The following is a 19,228-nucleotide window of genomic DNA, read 5'->3' as shown; positions in this document are numbered from 1 at the left end:
TTGCATTGTTCGAGAAACGAGTCATTAGAGACGCAATAGCGAAGCAACGATTTTATTCCAAGTGCTTAGCCAGCTCGTCGACCACGAAACGTACCTCGCACAACACCGATCATTTACCGCTCGTTAGATCGTACGTCCATCAAAACGCGGACAACCTGAAAATATTCCGCTCTCTTGCTAGGCTTGCTTCTCGGCCGTTTTTGCCCGCTAGGCGTCCCACTGGTTAGGCGCAAAACAGAATCCGAAACTGTGATGTATCAATACTGTACTTGTGGCGCAAAAGCGAATGAGTTGACGATAAGGAAGTGCAGGGAATGCGTAGGGACGATTTGTCATCAGTAATTTTCTGTGACAGCAGTTATAAATTACCTCAGGAAGTAATGTTCTCTGGTAAAAGCACGCAAAGACGTGCCCTCAACTTCCTGAGTCGCTGGTCGGCTGCTGTGAAAGCTTGCGCCGCCCGTTGTCCCGTACGTGGCTCTACGTGCGTGCGAGATTGATCGTGCAATTAAACCACGGAAATGCAGGTGGCTTAATTTAATGGGCGCACGTATAAAGATGCATACTTGCCGCTTTCTTTGGGAACCTAGACTTTCCCCTGTTCTTGTAGAAAGAAGAGGGAACGATTTCTAGCTGACTTTTTGAACGTGCTGTTTTCAGGGAAAGATCTAGAGACTTTATGAAGGGCCACTTTTGACTGAGGGGCGCGCAGCACGCGCAGTTCCCGGGTAGGACACATTGTCTAGAAACGTGAATTTTAGAGATAAATGGGATAAAACGAAATTCTAAACCAATTTCGACGTTTTTTAGAAGACGCACTTAAAGATGTTTTCTCGCCGAGCAGCAGATCGCGCGCCATTTAACTGGTCCATGCATGCACCGGCATGCACAAACCACCGCGAATTGAAATTTGAACTGGAGCCTGCGCACGCCATCTCTCATAGCGATAAAGAAAGTAACGCGCAAAAGAATAAAGGCATGTGGTGTCGACATTGCATCAGCAATCATGAAGACTTCAAAGTTCGTTATACCACAAAACTTTGCGTAATTTTTTTTCTCGTAGCGATAACCTTCTAACTTCCTCACAAAGGTCTCAGCGCCGACTTTGTATCCATCCGCACGGCTGTTGCTCGTCGATTTTCGCTTGTGCGGACAGTGCGGTCGCGCTCGCCGGTCATGCCCTATTTTGATTTGTTTCGCGTTGTAAACTCGACTTGCTGCGCAACCAGCAGGAAAGAAAGAGGGAGACTGCGCTCTTTCCTCTCTCCCTCCTTCTTTCCTGCTAGTTGCGCAGCAAGTCGAGTTTACAAAATTCGCTACTCTGCCGAATCGCCGGCTTGGGACAGCGGTGGTGCGGCGGTAAAAGCAGTGATGGGGCGCTGCGGTCGCCAGCAGACGCGCAGCCGTGAAGTTGGCTTTTCCTCAAAAGGATGCTTTTTGCGCACGTGAGCGCGCTTGGCGAATGGGAGCGCGAGCGGCGAGTTCTATCAAAGGCACAACTCTTATACCAAACCAGGCCCGTAGCCAGGAATTTTTTTCGGGGGGGGGGGGGGGGGGGCACTTGCTGGAAGGCTTCACTATTTAAGAAAAACGCCTATTTTCATGATTTGTTTTCGATAAAACACCATGTGTCATCAAAATTTCGGAGGAGTCCCCCCCCCCCCTTTGGCTACGAGCCTGACAGAAACTCCGGGTCTCGCCATAAAGTAAGAGTATATTGACTCTACAGGTCTCAATCTGTTTCGAGTCACTGCCGGCCGACACTTTCACCCGATTAACACTCGTTTCAGTTTTTACCAATGACTGCGTGGGTGTCACACGGAGGCGACACACTGTAATATTAAATTCTTCAATGTGTCACTTTGAATCCGAGAAAACGTGCGTTCCTTGCGGCATGGCAGTGAGTTAATGAGTCAAAAGAAGTGCATTCCGGAAGTTTATCGGTTGGCAACACAAACCAGGCCGCTGCGATAAAAAAAGGCAAATACATTACTAACGCCTCGCATGTATCTTAACTAACCCATATATCAGTGCAAAAAACACACGAATTATAGAGTTTGCCACAGTCGCGTTTGAGAAGCAAGGTTAAAGGTCTCATTTGTCCACGTTGTCAGTTTAGGTTATTTTTACTACACATTTAGTGCAACAAAAGTTTCACATAATTATGAGTGTACTTTCGCTTTAGTTTGATAAAGAATCCACACTTTAATCAAATTTTTTTGTTTCTGCCACAGCCTTCTGGCCTAAGTGACAAGGAAACAGCTGTGTGCAACGGGCAAGGCATCTGCTACATGACATTCCTTGTAAAGTAGGTACCCCCAATGACACAACATGCATTATAGGGTACGTTTACATATTTGTATAGCAAACTGCTGTTTACTCGTTCAGTATGTTTTGTGTTTACTTTTGCAAAATTTCATATTCACTCATTATGCTTATCAACAGCTGGTGATGTCACCACTTGTTTTTCCAGGACTGCCATGCAACGACAGGATGCCTACCCCCGAATGTCCACTCCGCAAGTGCAGTGAAACATGTGAACATCTGCTACAACAGGTCATCTTGAACCTCATGCTTCCAATGCTGTATTTGTGAATGGTTTACCAGGCGTCTCATGGAGGGGTGCTTACAATTGTCCACAAGCATTAGCTGTCTACCGTGTCATGCAATCTACACTGCAATAGCGTTGAAATTGAACACTAGCTCTGTGCATTAGTTACATTACATGGCACTGCCGAGGTCAACGACGCAGGTTTTATTCCCAGCCACAGAGGCCACATTTCGATTGGGGTGAAATGCAAGGACACTCGTGTGCTTAGTTTTGGAGTAGAAGAGTGAAAACTTGTCGATGCAGCACATCAACAAAACTGAGGTCTGACAGGAAAGATGCTTAAAAAGATGAAAAATTTGTGAACACGAGGTGTTGCTGGAGCAAATGTTTCGACAAGCAGTCTTGCCTTCTTCAAGGCTACAACCGTGTTTGTTTTAACTCCAGGCAGTCAGAATCAATCTAAAGTTGCCCACTACTGTAAGACTCATAATCATGTCATAATTTGTATGTGAATCGTCAGAAATTATTAATCACATCACAAAATGAACATCATGGCAGTGAGGGGAATGAAGTCTTTCTGATATGTAGTGCCTTGTGAGACAGTTTACAACGAGACAGTTTACAAACTACGCTCAGAAATGTTTTGCCTTAACTGTGTTTAGATCATAGAAGTTTACAAAAAGTTTTACGAGGCTGTGCTCAATTGCATTAGCCTTTGCACATATGTTCAATGAGCTCCTTCAAATTATTTACGGCTAATAAACAAATTGTAAATGTGACCGGCACTTCTTGCAGCACAGCTTCACCAAGCACGGTTACATTGTCGCGATGAGCTAGATTGTATTCACTGGATGTGGTAGTGTTTTCTTTTTTTTTCATGTAGTAGAGAAACGTCTCAAATTTGTTTGAGCACACCTAGTTCCGCTGTTTGATTAAATTAACATGTCACAGTTATAGTGCCTACCACTATGAAGTGCAAGTCTGTGCACTATTGTCACGAAAAAAACTAGGAAATCGAAGAGGTAGTTAAAACATACATGAATTTGACTTATCCACAGCCACACTGCACAGGTTCACATCATGCCCCACCAGTTGATTTCGTGAGTGTTTGCTTGCAATAGAGTGCTCAAGTTCTATCGACATGTCTATGCAATAGAGAGATTGCACTCATGGCTGAGCAGTCGTTTAGTGTTTTGTGCGAGCACCAACAAAGATGTACAATGCATGCCTAAAGCTTATTTTCTTAGAATTGTGCTTCTTGAATCTGTAAGCACTCACCTTATCTCTGTTTCTTTAGCATACTCAGCAGTCCGATTACTACTAGCGCCAAGAAATTCTAGCTGTAGAAACTGTGTCTGAACTATCACAAGGAACAGAGCAAGCCTGAAATATTTTCTTCCACCTATCACCTAAATAAATAATACTTATCGTATGGGATCATGGCCTGAGAATTAAAAATTTGTGCCTACCCTGTTGACACAATGCGATATTGCTTATTTATAACGCATCCGTGATTGCTTACGTAAACAAATTTAGCAAAACTACATCGCTCTCACTGTGCCAACTATCTGTTGGTGTTGCGCACATTTCGTTTCCGATTCCACACCATGCACTCACTTCAAGACCAACACTACCTAGCAAGCTGCCGCATAGCTAACGGCAGGATAAAACCCTTGTCCGAAAGATACGTTATTAAACTCTGACGCCGCAACACAATGAGAGCAATGTTCCTTCAGCGATCTCGGTGTTTAGTCATATGCATATATTTGTCAGCTTTCAGAGTCATTATTCAAGAGTTGAAAGCTTTCGATATGTATGAGTGACTCGTGTTGTTGGGACCTGACTTGCTTGTACCAGCTTGGGCACTCACAATAAACGATGCAAACCTTACTTGATTGACGTTGCTTTTGCTAGTCAAGCCCAGTTTGGTGACCTGGTGATAACTACACACGTGAGGTGCGATTTAGCAACGACAAAATACCAGAGGGAGTGAGAAGCGCAGTAGCGCTATAGACCTTTATACAGGAGAGAAAAAACGCGGCCATGCTGGGCTGCACGCGGGAGTACAAAGGCTGATGTCACTGCCTTGGCAGCGCATTTTTGGGGGGTCACACCTATTTGGCGCATTCCAGAGAAGATTATGGTGGCGCCTAGGGTGTGAAAAGGCCTACAGCATGAACCAGCAGCAAAAGTGCATTTGTCTAACGATGATGATAGTACTTGCAGCGTCACCTTGCCTCATGCTATTGCAGTTCAGTACGCCGCCGCTGCCTTTATTTTCATACTACAGTCCAAAGTACAGTTTTCGTTCTCCTGCTACTTCCAGCTGCTACTTTCCGTTGGAGTCTCTTAGCTCCCTCAAATGATCGACAGCAAGACTAACACGTGGCCTCTTAAACCACTTTTTCACGTTATCATCGAATGCCCTCAGTTGCGGAGTTTATTTATTGCCTCATGAATCGATTGCCACAAAAATTTTTCAAATCCATCAAGAACGAGTGCAATTACAAGAGCTTGTCGCACGCTTTCTCTCGTCGCGACGAAGGTGCTGGAAGCTAAGCAGGGAGGGATGGCACGGGGGAAAGAAGTTACGTCAGCGCGGCGTGATGAAACGCGATTGCTCTCTCCCATTGTGAATCACATGCAGCGTGAGAGTTGGGCGCTCACTATTTAGCGGGCTATGGAGTGCAGCACCAGCACCCCGTGGCAAGAAGCACATCTGATCCAAACGACGCTTTTCATTTATGTTCGGCCGTTGGCCAATAGCATGCTACCTGCTATCCAACGTGAAGCAGCGGGTGCTCGCTGCTCTGAAACAGAGTGAGCACGGCCATCTGGTATGAAAATACGATGGCTGAGAAGATGGCAACTTCACGCTCCGCTTCTAAGCTCTCCTTGCCCTGCACAACTGCAAGACTTGGCTGAAATGTTCATAGCAGTGTCTGCTATCCGCAGAGTGTGTTTTTTTTTCACCAAGCCCAAGTGACCCCTTCAAACCTCTATACACTAGAAAGAAGCTGCTCGACAACCCATGAGCATTACTTGCACTTTCTCACTGGCACAATAATACCTTCAGGGCAACACTGCAAGCCAATGAGAACCGATAAAACCAGCAAACCATTTTTAGTATTCCACAAGCATCGCCCCAACTAAACATTAAGAAAAGCAGGGCTATGTATACAAATGAGAACAATGATTGAATTCAGTGCGTCAGTAGTACTTAATGCATATATCTAAATACATCTGGGTGATTGTGGCACACTAAAAGCTCACAAATAAGCTTTCAGCTCCTTCAGAATAATGTAGAACAAGTACCATGAGATGTATTAGAGACAATAGACACAGCACTGACAACCATTCCTGATTGCATCATAACATGCAATTGATGGGAACAGCCAGCTGTGCAGAAAAATGCAACGTTATACTGCTGATCGCATAGTATTGTATGTATGCATAATATTGAAGGCACAATTACCCTTTTGGTCAGTGCCCACAATACCAAGCCAGAAAGACCAGAACTCGTATCTGCAACACCTGCAGTCCCACAAAATGAACACCAATTGACAGGGTATTTTTTTTTTAATGCTATGACAGTCGGGCCTCTGTTGTCTTTGTAAACGAACTCTGCGCCGAGGTGGAAAAACTTTGCCGCACCTAAAGTTAATTTAAGTCAGTAATTAACAAAAACTCTTTAATTAGCTTTTTAGTTAACTTTAGGGTCGTTGTTCATATGGAAGAGCTGTAGGGTGACAATTTATGACATGCACATTTTTCAAAAATCGCAGAAACGCACGTAATTTGAGATAATCATAGAAATTCAAGGCCCCGATCTAGGCGAAACCGAAACTCAGCGCATCGGGAGTGCAGGAAATCCATCATCCTCGTTATAAAAGACCGGAAGCTTATAGGTGACAACTTTTGAGAAAAGGTGCGTCGTAGCAGAATATGGCCAGAAAAAATGGCAAGCCGTCTCAAATACCCAAGTGGACCGCTTATTCTTTGCGTTTGGTGTGTAGTGCTCATCTGTTTCTTTGTTAAACTCGAAAGAAGTGCAAAGAACTTGCTGGCTTGTCTGCGAGAAGTAGCGCCGCAGTGACTGCCGCCTAGTTCTAAGCTGTACAGCTGAAAGACAAAGTGGAAATTGCGGTTTCTTGGGTGCAGTGTAAAAGTAACAGATAAGGACTACACACCAAATGCAAAGAATAAGAGGTCCATTAGGGTAATTGAGACGGCTTGCCGTTTTTTCTGATTAAACTTTAGGTGCGGCAAAGTTCTTCTGCCTCGGCGTAGAGCTTGCTTGCGAAGACGACAAGGGCCCGACTGTCAATGCTTTTTAATAAAAAATCTGTATTGTCTAAAAAAAACACCCTGTATGTATACTGCAAAGCCCCCATTCCCCAGTGCAGAGTGGCCTACCGAGCTCAGCCCTGGTCAACTTCCCTGCCTTTGTTTCATCCTTATTCTCTCCCTCAGCAGCAGCAGCAGAAACAAACGAGTGTATGAAATAAGTATTTTATTGTCCTAATCACATCTTGCGCAGCCCATGGTAAAGTTCATCAGTCTCAAAAACGCATTCTCACAAAAGAACAGTTCCAGAGAGTCATGCCAAATAAAAGAGCAAAAGCCATGCGAGGGAGGAAAAAAATATAGAAAAGAGTGGGGTGGCAAGGCATAATTTAAAGTGAAGTCCATTTTCATCGCTTCTGGTGCCTCCTGTCATTGTCTTCCTTCCTGCAATCACAAACAAGCACAACAGAAGGTGCATTAGTAAACACAAAGGGTCCTGTCAAGAATGGCTTGAAAGTTGCTCTTGTCACTGCTGCTACCAGCTTTACTGGCACGACCATGATTGGCATTTAAAATCTGTGCGCTGGGAAGAAGCCCCCCCAAAACTTAAAGGCAGCTTAGCATTAGTGGTGCCAAGGCTGAAAGAAGTGCAGAGCTGGGCAGCCTTCTTTGTTTATCTTTGGTTTTTCTGTTTCTTTCCTCCTCTTTCTTTCTTTTTCTCTGTTCCAGTTTTTTCTCTCTTTATTTCTATTTTTCTTCCTATTTTTCCCCTTTCTCTCTCTTTGTATTTCTCGCTTGCTTCCTCTGTTTTTCTATTTTCATTTGTGGTTTTGCCTGCGTTACGCTAAGCGACGACAGCATACGACAGCCCAGGCCCCTAAAGTACTCCGCACTTAATACAGTCGCCAACCGTTTATTCGGACTCCGCGGGAATCACCGAAAAGTCCGAATAATCGGGAGTCCGAAAAAAAGGATTTACCAGAAAAAAAGCACCTGTATTGACCCAGAGGCCAGAAAAAACTTGTCAATGCACGTCTGTATGCATGCACGCTTACGCGCGACCTAGTCATCCTGTATTTCAGCCAATGTTTGGCCACTCCTGTGGGTCGGCAGTAGCACTGCAACGGCCTACGCTAAATCCGCATTTTGATGGCTGTGGTGTGGGAGGCGCGTCATCACGGCAGTCACTGCCCACATGCGCTGGTTCGAGTAGCTGACGGATGATCTCATCGCGCAATTCAGCGAAAACTCCCAAGCAACTTCGGATTGAGGTCGGCCGGCTTCTACCTGGCGAATAATCGCTCAATTTTTTGCAATTGTCAGGGCCTTGTAGTTGCCGCGTTTCTTTAGTTCTGACGGGCTAGTTGATGTTGCAGCGCTTGTGTTGGCGTACTCTCTTAGTATGAGTTAGCACCCGCGTCGTACTCGTACGCGCTGTCATTCACCTCAAACGCCGCACCAAGCTGATTCCAATCTCGGCTTGTCTTGGCCTGCTGTTGGGCCGCAATAGCTGTTCAATGGATACTTGACTGGCTAAAGCCAAAAGGCAATCGTTACGCGTAGCTAACAGAGCCTTCGAGGTCGGCAGTTTCTGCGTGGATTTTGACACTGGCACGATCTCCAGCTACCGCCAGTGCAGCATTTCAGTGCTGGCAACCTAGCGAAAATATTATAAACACTGCTGACAGCTTGTCGTGGCGTTCAACGTCGCACTCGATCAGACAACCGGCTGATCGAAAAATCGAACGGCGCACTGTGGGGCGTCCGAATTTTCGGTCGCGAGTTTATATGATACTTCAATGGGACTAGTGGCAGTGCTGCGAAGGTGTCCAAATAAACGAGCATGTCCGAATTTTCAGCGTCCGAATAAACGGTCGGCGACTGTATTGTCACGGGGTCGTAACGGGGACGAAGGAAGCGGTCAGCTTGTTCAAGACTAAACCTTTTATTTGAGCAAATCTTTGTCCAGAAAAATGAAAGGCAAGTCCGAACCTGTGGTGGCTGCGCTAGTTCCAGAATAATATCAACTGTTCGCGTTTGCACGCTCAAGCCTATCAAAAGATTCTAAAATAATCTGGAAGCTTCCCAGACATTCGAGCGCAGTTTGCGAAAGGCAGTGGCTGTACGTGTAACGGACCCGTTACATAAAAATACAAAAAGGAGTGCGTGTGCCATTGCCCCCCTCTAAGCGTCCCGATGCTTAAAACAGAACATTGAAGGAAAAAAAAATTCATGCACAAAGAAAGAACAAAAAGAAAGCAAAAAGTAGAGTCCTAAGGTTTGCTAACGCATATAAAACGGTTTAAGGCATGTTTCATCGTAGTATTTATGCTTCGCTAGCTAAATTTTTAACTTGAAATCATTGGTGGCACGCAGCAGTTGAGACTTTTTTTGTACGCTTCCGCCTTTCGTTTTTATGTTACGCCTCAAGCGTTTTATTCTGCGCTTGACATAAATTATATCCCGTGTGATCCGAGTGTTGTTTCTCAGCAATTTTTTACTTTTTGTCGGGATATAATGACGTATGCAGTGCGACATTATACGCTTAAATTGAAGCCAGAGCTCATTGACGTGAACAGAAGTATCGTTGACCATTTCAAAAAAGTCTTGGTTTTCATGCACTAAGTAGGTAAGTATGGCTGAATTATCTTCTTTCTGAAGATTCGGCACAGCAACTTCAGTAGTTTTGGCGGTAACAGTGCATCCGAGGGGTAGCTGGCATTTTGGCATATTGTGATCCGATATACCATCTATGATCTCCAAATTTAGTACATCAAGATGAAAGTTGTCACTAATAAGTAGTAAGTCTAGGACGTTGGCGCTTGACCTTGTGTTCGGGTAGGAGAGGTTACAACTTGACGAAGCCCGAAGTTTAGCATCAAATCAATGAGCGAATTGGATGATTGTGAAGTGTGGTGCAGTCAATATGAGGCAGATTGAAGTCTCCCATAAGAATATAACACGATTGCTAGCATGATTCTGCATAAACTCATGGACTGCAACAACACTTTCGTGACCAGACACAGGGCTTCTGTAGAAGCAACCAGTAAGTATTGCAAAGTCGCTGCACATTATCTTGCAGAACACTGCCTCAGCATCTGGAACCTCGGGCATCAAGACAAAATGTAAGCGTTAATAAGTAGAGCTACGCCACCACCTCTAGTTGGTCTATCTTTACGGATAACTGAGTAGTTAGGGGCTGCTATTTCGTGGCTGTAAACCTCTGCTGAAAGCCATGTTTCTGTAATAGCCACATGTCAGGGCTATGTTCGAGCAGCACATTTTCTAATGCTTCAGTTTTATTGACAGTACCTCTCGCGTTTACATTTAGTAGTGTTATCTCTGTGAAAGTTTGTGCCTTTGAGTTGCTGGTCGACTTCTTTTGGCATTTGTTTGGACTGCAATTCTCTCATTTGTTTTGTCGTCCCAGACAAATGCATTCTCATTTATGTGTAGTTTGTCGAAGAATAGTGACACCTTTTCTCCTTTCTGGCGGCTCGCACTTTGCCAGAGTTCTCCTTTCGCGCACCCTACGATTAAAATCTTCACCTATCGAGTAGTTAGTGTTCTTCAACTTGCAGCCTTTCTTTAGTATCACTGATTTGTTTCGCGAGTCGAGTAGCTTTAGGATGACCGGTCTGTTTTTATCCTTAATCGGGCTGCCTGGGTGATGTATTCGTGCTATGGTAACTGGCTCCAAACCAAGGGTATCCTTGATGATTGCTTGATTGACACTGCGTTTCAATGTTCAGCAGTTTTCGCCCTCATGTAATCCATAAACAATAAGACTTGATCTCCTGCTGTGGTTTTCCAAATCGTCAACCCTATTTTCCAATCTTTTAAAGGCCCTCTCCAACTGCAATATGTGATTTTCACATGAGACCACTTTTTCTTCAAGCTTGGAAAGGGCATCTATCTTTTTTTCAATTTCAGGGAGCCAACATTCTTTGATATCTTTTATATCAGCGGCAATATCTTTTAATTGTTTAGCAATCTGGCCATAATTGGGGCCTGGATTCTGCTCTGTCACCAGCCACTATAACAAGTTTCCATAAATACAAAACAGCATCAGTAACTGCAACAAGAAGCCATGGGCACGGCAGCACCAACAAGAATGGGTTACTGGACCTGAAACACTCGCCTGCACGAAGAAGTACGGCGGGTTAGACCTCTGCATCCTTGTGATACAACCGTACCCAATGGTTCCGGGATGGGGTGAAACACCATAGGTGGGGCTCGATACTGGTCCAGCAGATTAGCCACCAAGACGAGCCAAAAGATCAATGTCGATGCCTTCATAGGTTGGTGCCTCAAAACTAGGACTAGAAAAGCCTAATCGATCCTGTAGCTGTAGACTGCACCCCAAGCCACAAGACAAGCCAAGCTGCTAGGGTGTCACAGTTGCGTATGCACGTTCGTGGTAAGTGTCCCCTACTCCTGCACATCCAGCATTTGCTCCTTCTTGCGTTAAATACGCATCTACGTGGTCTTACATTACTTTCTTTCCGGCCTTTCAGAGTTGTTGAGAACTTCAAAACAGTTTTATTTTTCATCCTTGCAAATATTAATAAGGTAAGAAAAGTGCTGGACAATGACTGCTGTTGAAAAAACAACAATCTCTTTGAACTGTCGTATTGTGGTTGACCTCCAAGTTAATCAAGATGTCCACGAATACACTGACTGTGCTTTTGTTTACTCATAATGAAAGCATGACAAAGGTCTAAATAGAAGTGGCCAGATGACAGCAAGCATTTGTGCAAGCAGCAACCTGGTAACAGGCGTTTCTGGCAACTTCATTCATTTGTACTTTAATTAAGCTGGTCTCTGGGCCGAGTCCAAATTTTCGCTCGGATTAGGCTCGATTTGGATCAGGTGCCGCTACATGGTCACTTTTAATCGCGATTGGGCCCGATTGGGATCGAGATGATGGCGATTTGGCTGTCTGCACTGATATGGATTAGTTTACACCATGTAGCAGTGATCATTGCCGACTGCAATCAAGAAATCCAAACCGGATCGGCACTGATTACAATCAAAAGTGCCTGTGTGACACCAGTACTACAAAGATTCTGCACCTTCCTATTCGTGCACCAGCATGCGTACACTTTTTTTAAAACTCCACTCGGGGATGAAGACCCTCTGTTCCCTTACGGCACTGATGTCCACCCCTACACCCACTAATCCGTTCTGCTTACTCCGTGCCGTGAGTGCAGCCAGTCCTGCACAAAGAAGCTGGCGCAGCGATGCAAGCGATGCCCCAAATTCTCCAGTACATCTTTCATGAGAGTCGTGTTGTATGTGCATGGGGAGATGCAGTTGAGAGTTTTCCCACGTCCCATATGATGTTATCACTGCACCATTATACTTCTCCCCCTACACCCTGCATTGCAAAGACATATAGTGGAACTCACTTTACAGGCACCGTGAATGGGGGAAGCTTCAGAACAACCTGCAGAAAAAGAAGAGGTAAACTGGTTCAGATCTGTGATGCCCTTCATGAATAACAGCTGACTCCACATCTTGAGGCATGCACGACAGTTCTGCCAAAGACCATCACAAATAGAATAGACTTGATAATTCAGACTTTTGGTTAATTCAAACAAACTCTGTGGGCGCTTTGTTTTCAATGTATTTTAAAGCCGTTTAAATCAAACTACTCCATTACATAATTTCACTTAAATGATACGCTTTTGTTTGTCGACGCTGTTTTTTTGCTTCTAGCCGAACATTTGCATTCTTATATCACTAATTTTTGCAAATAAAGCAGATTATCCACCTACATAACAGCCAAACTGGCCAAACGACATGTACCAACATTCGCATGTTGACTGAGGAAGAAAAAAAAAAACCACAAAGGTCTGGCTTTGATCTATCCGCGCGCCGAGCGCTTTATTAAGTCACTTCACCGCAGTACACTGGTGTCATACGAAAAAGCACATTAAAATTACGAAGGGGCTACCAGCTATCACAGGATGTTTTGTCCCTGTAATTATACATGCTTGTACGCGCCGTATAATAATGAGTACCAGTATGACCACCGATGTTGTAAAAATTTCACTTTATTTAACACTAACAAACATTATGGCCTGAATCACCCATTTATGAGAATTCACACAAATTCCTGGGGTCCCTTCGAGTTTGAATTATCGAGGAGCACGTGTCTCTTACAGATGAATCTTGTAAAAGAGCACTAAAAAGGGGGCACGAGAGGCAAAGGTGACAACACAAGTGCTCACTAACTAAAAGTTTAACAAATAACCGATAATAAAAAGGACAGCATAGGTGACTACATGTCAACAAAAAAAATTAAAAAAATAAAGAAACCAAGCCTCATTTGATGTGATTTTCGAAATTATAAATCTTGGCTTTTCGCAACACTACCGTCATAGACCACACCGTCATAGACCACACCGGTCATAGACCACATCTCGGTTTAATGTTGCACGTGTGCCCTGTGCCAAGGTTCTGCACTCCCATCAACCCTCCTTCCTCCTGCAGCACATATCCATTCTTGTCTCAGAACACAACTCTAGGTCCGTACCTGGCACCAACCTTCTTAAGGGGAGATGTGAGTTGAAAAATGGGTTTTTTGTTCAAAATTACACATTTTGTTTTTTATTTGCTTTCACAAGTTTAGTTTCTCTACTTTCAAGACAAAAAAAGTGAAGATTGCAATTAAACTCGAAGTAGGTTAAAATCGCCTTTAAAGAGCACAAGGTGCCTACTAAAAAACTAAAAAGCGCTGACTGTCTAGAGTCCCCTGGAATTGTCACGTGGCTTGCTTGCCATGATTGCCCAGCTCTCATGATCGAATAAATCATCTTAAATAACATATCTTTTTGCGCACAGATGAGCTTTCACTATACCTTTAAACGCGTTTTCGCAAGATCCATTTTTGGGCAACTGCTTGAGTTTGGACATCTTGTTTTTCGTACTTATGATAGCCCGATCGAGATGAAATTTTGCCCACATATTCCTTAACATGTGAAGGGTGCAAGTATCTCCTTTAAAACTTGATATCCCCTGTATAATTCTTATGAACCTAAAGTAAGCAATTGGTATCAACTGAAGATTCTAAGAATTCTGCCATTACAATTTTTCTTGACCATCAGTGTTTTATACAGTGGAACCCTGCTGTTACGTTCCTCACTGCTGCGTTTTCCCGGCTGTTACGTCGTTTTCCGCCGGTCCCAGCATAGCTCCCATAGGATACAATGTATTGGGAACCTCGCTGTTACGTCGTAACTGTCGGGACCGTTCCCGTATGATACGTCGCGAAGTGCGCTTGGAGCCGACCGAGTGACTACCAAAGAGAGCGGCCATGGTGCACTTCACGCAGCTTGGCCTCGTTTGACCGTAATATTAGCCGCATGAGAGGCGCAAGCAACAGAATCTTTCAATTGATGCAAACAAAAGAATGGCCTTTGAGATTCAAATTGCAAAGATGGCGTCTATGACGTAACTGCTCGCGAAAGCAAGGCCTTCGAGATTGGCATTTACTATTGACAAAAAGCATAGCCTTTGAGATTTGTATTGCACAAACATGGCGTGTATGATGTAATTGCTTGCGAAAGCAAGGCCTTCGAGATTGGCATTCACTTCTGCCATCGCGTTGGCGTAGACTCATCATCATCGTTATTTGTCGGAGAACGGGAGGAGTTTGAGCTGGTTGGAGCTCGCTATGGTCGTGCGTGCGGTTCGCGGTCGGACTCGCCGCGCCGGTCGTGATTGCGTGTGCTTAGTTCTTTCATGCCTACAGCTGTTGGTGTTAAAAAAATCACTACGTTGATTTACATTTCTGTGGATGAGGCCGTCCTAAGCTCCGTGTTTCTATCCATCGACTAGATCGGCGGCTGAGCGCGCCAATTTTTCGTGCTGCTCGTAAGAATTGAAATAAAATTCTGTACCACTAAATATTTTGCCGTTTTTCCTGTTTTTCGGCTCTAAGTTTCCCGTCTCTTACGTTTATTTCCTACGGATCCCTTCAAAACGTATCAGCGGGGTTCTACTGTACGCGCTTTCCTGATAGTTATTTGCATCTACAGTTATCTGGAGCAATATGAGCCATTATAGGCTCAAAACCATAAAAGTATATTGGCATAAAAGTTTGTCTAAAACAAAACTATACTTTACTTTACACATTGTCATGGCACAAAACGAAAAACTGTACAACTTACTATAAAACTAATTACATATTTGAAATCAGCATGAAACCTATATATACAGCAAAAATTCATTGGCCTAGGCTACAGATTAACGCAACTTTTTTTTCCGAATCGCATCTCCCCCTCAAAGGGACACTAAAGACAAAAACAATTTTCTGTACAGTCAAATCCCGCTACAACGAAATGACGGGACGCGCAAAAAAGTTCGTTGTCGCGGAATTCGTTGCAGCGAAATTTCATCTATAGACCACAAAAGTTCGGAAGATCTGATGATCATGTCTTGTCCTTTGGTCCCAGCTAGCGCATGCATTGTCCTTTGCATTTAACTCTCGCTAACTCGGACGTACTTGGCCGCACACCGAGTGAATGTATTTTCTTCCGTATAACACGCACAAAATATACAAAAAATTTAGCGCTAAACTCGGGGTGCGGGTTATACGCAAATTTCGGTGCGCAAGTTGGCTTCACAGTAATGCAAGGAAGGCAGCTCTGCTCCATACGCGAGTTATATACGTGGTTATACATGAGCAAATATTATATGCAGGCTACCCTCGAAGCATGCCGAGCGCGTAGCGCCGCGAAGGAGCGTGCCAAAGTTCGCTAGAGGCTAACCACCCTAACTGAAAACAAGTGCTGATGCTCCGCACTACCATAGGGTGTGTCCAGATAAGATCGAACACGAGGTCCCGGTCACCATTCCCGATTTTGATGAAATTTACTGTAGGTCTAGGCATTACACCCAGAACAATGGTTTCGCAGTTAGTTTTGCGAAAAAAAATTTTGTTCGCCTGAAAAAAAATATACAAATTTGGCCGCAAAAAAAACTTTTCCGCCAATTTCGCGATTTCTGAATTTTGAGCGCACCTAGGGAAAAAACGGTGCATTCTTCGTCACAATATTTATTCCCTTAAAGAACAAGTGAAATACAATCTTATGAGTCTTTTATTCTCTTGCTTGTCGAAGCACTTTTGAAGAAAAAAATCACAACTTGGCAAATCGCACAAAATACCTTTTTCGGGAATTTATTGCTGCAAGCAAGTTAAAGTGAGGATAATAAAAATCGGTACATATTAACTTTGATACTTTCGCTCTCTTTAAAATAATTGCATGGTTTATCGCGTTCCGTTTCACTTGATAAGTGGGCTGAAACGTAAGTGTTTACCAAAAACGCCGAACTTTGAAAATATTTTCTCAAAAAGGCCATTCTTAATTTTTTTAAAATCTCTCTGATTGAAGTCAAGGAGTCATCTACAATTCTGCACAAAAAAACGTTGCATTATTTTGGTTGCTAACAAGTTATAGTGCGTCGAATGTGACCATACCAGCCTAGCGGCCGCGTCGTTCGTTATGTGCTGAAACTCGGATATAAGTTCCTAAAAATACTTGTACGTGACATAATCACAAATCAGTAGCTCCACACCAACAAATGCGCAGCAGGTGTCATGGTTCAGCAAGCTTTGTCTTGCGATGAAGCCGCTTGAGAAGCCCGCAGCAGCGGCCGCTCAAGCTGCGGGCAATCACATTATGAGTGCCACTTCTACTGCGGATGAGCCCCGCTTGCGCGCCAAACTACGCTCAGAAGACAAACGAGAGAAGGAATGCATCACTGTGAAAGTTAAAGGCCGTTAAGTGCCAACAAATGTCGTAATATGCAACGAGAACCCTGCCGGCAATTTTCCAGTGAGCGCCTTCATTACATCACGCATGTATTTTTTCCCTGCTGTTATGCGCGAAGCCGCAAAATATCGTGTAAACGCTCGACTTGCGTTGGATATTCTATCTGCGGACGCACAACAATACAGTATTGTAAAAGCGGTCTTTAATGAAGCAAAGGACTTTGACACACTTCTTTTTCACAGCCGGCTGACACAAGTGTTCTGGCACGAGATGCATAACTGCGTTTGAGTTGCTCGACCATCGGAAGCACGTATGACAGCCCTCTTTAGATGTCAATGGATTTATTTTGTGTCATATGTTGCTCATAGAATGAACCTAATTATCTTTAGGCCATAAGAAGAGAGAAGAAAGCAACACGTGAGCGCACTACTGGAGGCGCTCACTGGGAAATTGCCGACAGTTTAGTTTTCGTTGCCATACTATGACATTTGTTAGCACTTAACAGCCTTTAACTTTCACAGTGATGCATTACTTCTCTCGTTCGTCCTCTGAGCTAGTTTGGCGCGCAACGGAGCTTATCCGCATTCGAAGCGGCACATGTAAAGTGAGTGCCCGCAGCATTGAGCGGCCGCTGCTGGGCTTCTCAAGCGGCTCATCGCAAGACAAAGCTTGCTGAACCATGACACCGGCTGCGCATTTTTGGTGTGGAGCTACTGATTGTGATATGTCACGTACTAGTATTTTTAGGAACTTAATCCGAGTTTCAGCACCTAACGGACGACGCGGCCGCTAGGCTGGTATGGTCACCATTCGACGCACTATAACTTGTTAGAAACCAAAATAAGCAACGTTTTTTTTGTGCAGAATTGTAGATGACGTCCTTGACATCAATCAGAGACATTTAAAAAAAATTAACAATGGCCTTTTTTGAGAAAATCATTTTCAAAGTTCGGCGTTTTTGGTAAATCACTTACGTTTCAGCCCACTTATCAAGTGAAACAGAACGCGGATAAAACCATGCAAATTATTTTAAAAGAGAGCGAAGTATCAAAGTTAATATGTTACCGATTTTATTATCCTCACTTTAACTTGCAAGCAGCAATAAATTCCCGAAATAAAGGTATTTTGTGCGCATTTGCCAAGTTGGTGATTTTTTCTTCAAAAGTGCTTCAACAAGCAAGAGAAATAAAAGACTCATAAGATTGCATTTCACTTGTTCTTTAAGGGGAATAAATATTGTGACCAAAAGTGCACCGTTTTTTCCCTAGGTGCGCTCAAAATCAGAAATCGCGCAAAATTGGCGGAAAAGTGTTTTTTGCGGCCAAAATTTGTATATTTTTTTTCAGGCGAACAAAATTTTTTTTCGCAAAACTAACTGCGAAACCATTGTTCTGGGGTGTAATGCCTAGACCTACAATAAATTTCATCAAAATCGGGAATGGTGACCGGGACCTCGTGTTCGATCTTATCTGGACACACCCCATAGTCATAAGCGAGCAAAAGGAATGCCGAAACGCTTCGTGCCGTTTTAGGACTTTATTGCCTTTAATCTTTCTTCCGGTGTGTTAGCTGCGTACTTGAGCGTATCCGCTATCGATGATCGCGATGATAGCGACCCCGCGGTTTTCTGCGCAGCGGTTGCGGCAAACGGTAGCTCCGTTTTTAACCTGTGAGTGCTGGCCATGCGCGTGCCTTCAGAACTGCGTTGTTGCTATAGTCATTGCGTCTACCGCGGTTTTGACCGCAACATTGCTTTGAGTCGGTATGCGTACGTTAGATGCGCGCATACTTTTGTGGTCGCCCATGATCGTGTCGACATGACCGCATTTGTGTACACAGTCGTTGCGACAAACCCGCCGGCAGCATCATGGCGGATGGAAAATCTGTCACGAGCATCTCAATGGCGAAAGATTTACCGTGATGTGCGTGTGGTGGCAGAAAGCATGTCTCCGATGGAGACGCGGGTCTTGCGATGCGGCCGCATGGCTCTGGCAACGAGAAATGGTCGAGTTTCTAGTGGAATTTCACGGCATCCTAGGCCAAGCTCATTTTCCTTATGTGGTGGCACTCGCGAAAACTTCGTTCAAGCGGAAAAATACCCAGAAAAGTATCCGTTGTGATGAGACATTTTTCGCATTTTGTTTTCTATGGGCGGCTGACGGGGAGTCGAAAATTACTCGTTGTGGCGGCGGAAATTTCGTTGTAGCAGTATTCGTTATAGTGGGATTCGACTGTATTAGCAAATTACTCTTTCCCAATATATATTAAATATTGCAAGTGGTGTGCAATATTTAAATAACACACAAAAAAGTTTTGCTATTCAAATTGCTGAAAACATTGTGCAATATTCTAATAGCCCAAAAGTGCGCAATAGCGCTTTCAGGTCATTTTGTAGAATTTAAAACACATGTATTAATCCTGTAACGCGAAGATGGGAGAGGCTTTGTCATTAACGCTTTCTACTTTTCAAACATGAGGTCAAAGTTGGCTGTCGCTGAAACGGGCATGCTTAGTCAAGACAATTCCGTTGCCCGCGGAAAAAGGAAACCGTTTGCATGGGAGAAAAGGTCCTGTCGCAGCGTAAAAGAATGCATTGAGCAGGCACCAA

At 44.0% G+C, this 19,228-nt stretch overlaps 1 protein-coding gene across 1 annotated transcript in view; it reads right to left on the bottom strand.

The window, feature by feature from the left end:
* Positions 1 to 7,047: 7,047 nt before the first annotated feature.
* Positions 7,048 to 19,228, bottom strand: part of LOC119390932 (DIS3-like exonuclease 2) — a 167,603-nt gene continuing 155,422 nt past the window's right edge. Inside the window, 2 exon segments of the mRNA XM_037658648.2 lie at positions 7,048 to 7,282; positions 12,250 to 12,287. Coding sequence (XP_037514576.1) covers positions 7,246 to 7,282; positions 12,250 to 12,287 — 75 coding nt within the window. The 3' untranslated portion in view covers positions 7,048 to 7,245.

The sequence above is a fragment of the Rhipicephalus sanguineus genome, chromosome 4, assembly GCF_013339695.2.
Source record: "Rhipicephalus sanguineus isolate Rsan-2018 chromosome 4, BIME_Rsan_1.4, whole genome shotgun sequence".
In the NCBI taxonomy this organism is placed as follows: Eukaryota; Metazoa; Arthropoda; class Arachnida; order Ixodida; family Ixodidae; genus Rhipicephalus; species Rhipicephalus sanguineus.
This window is presented reverse-complemented; position numbering and strand designations above follow the sequence as displayed.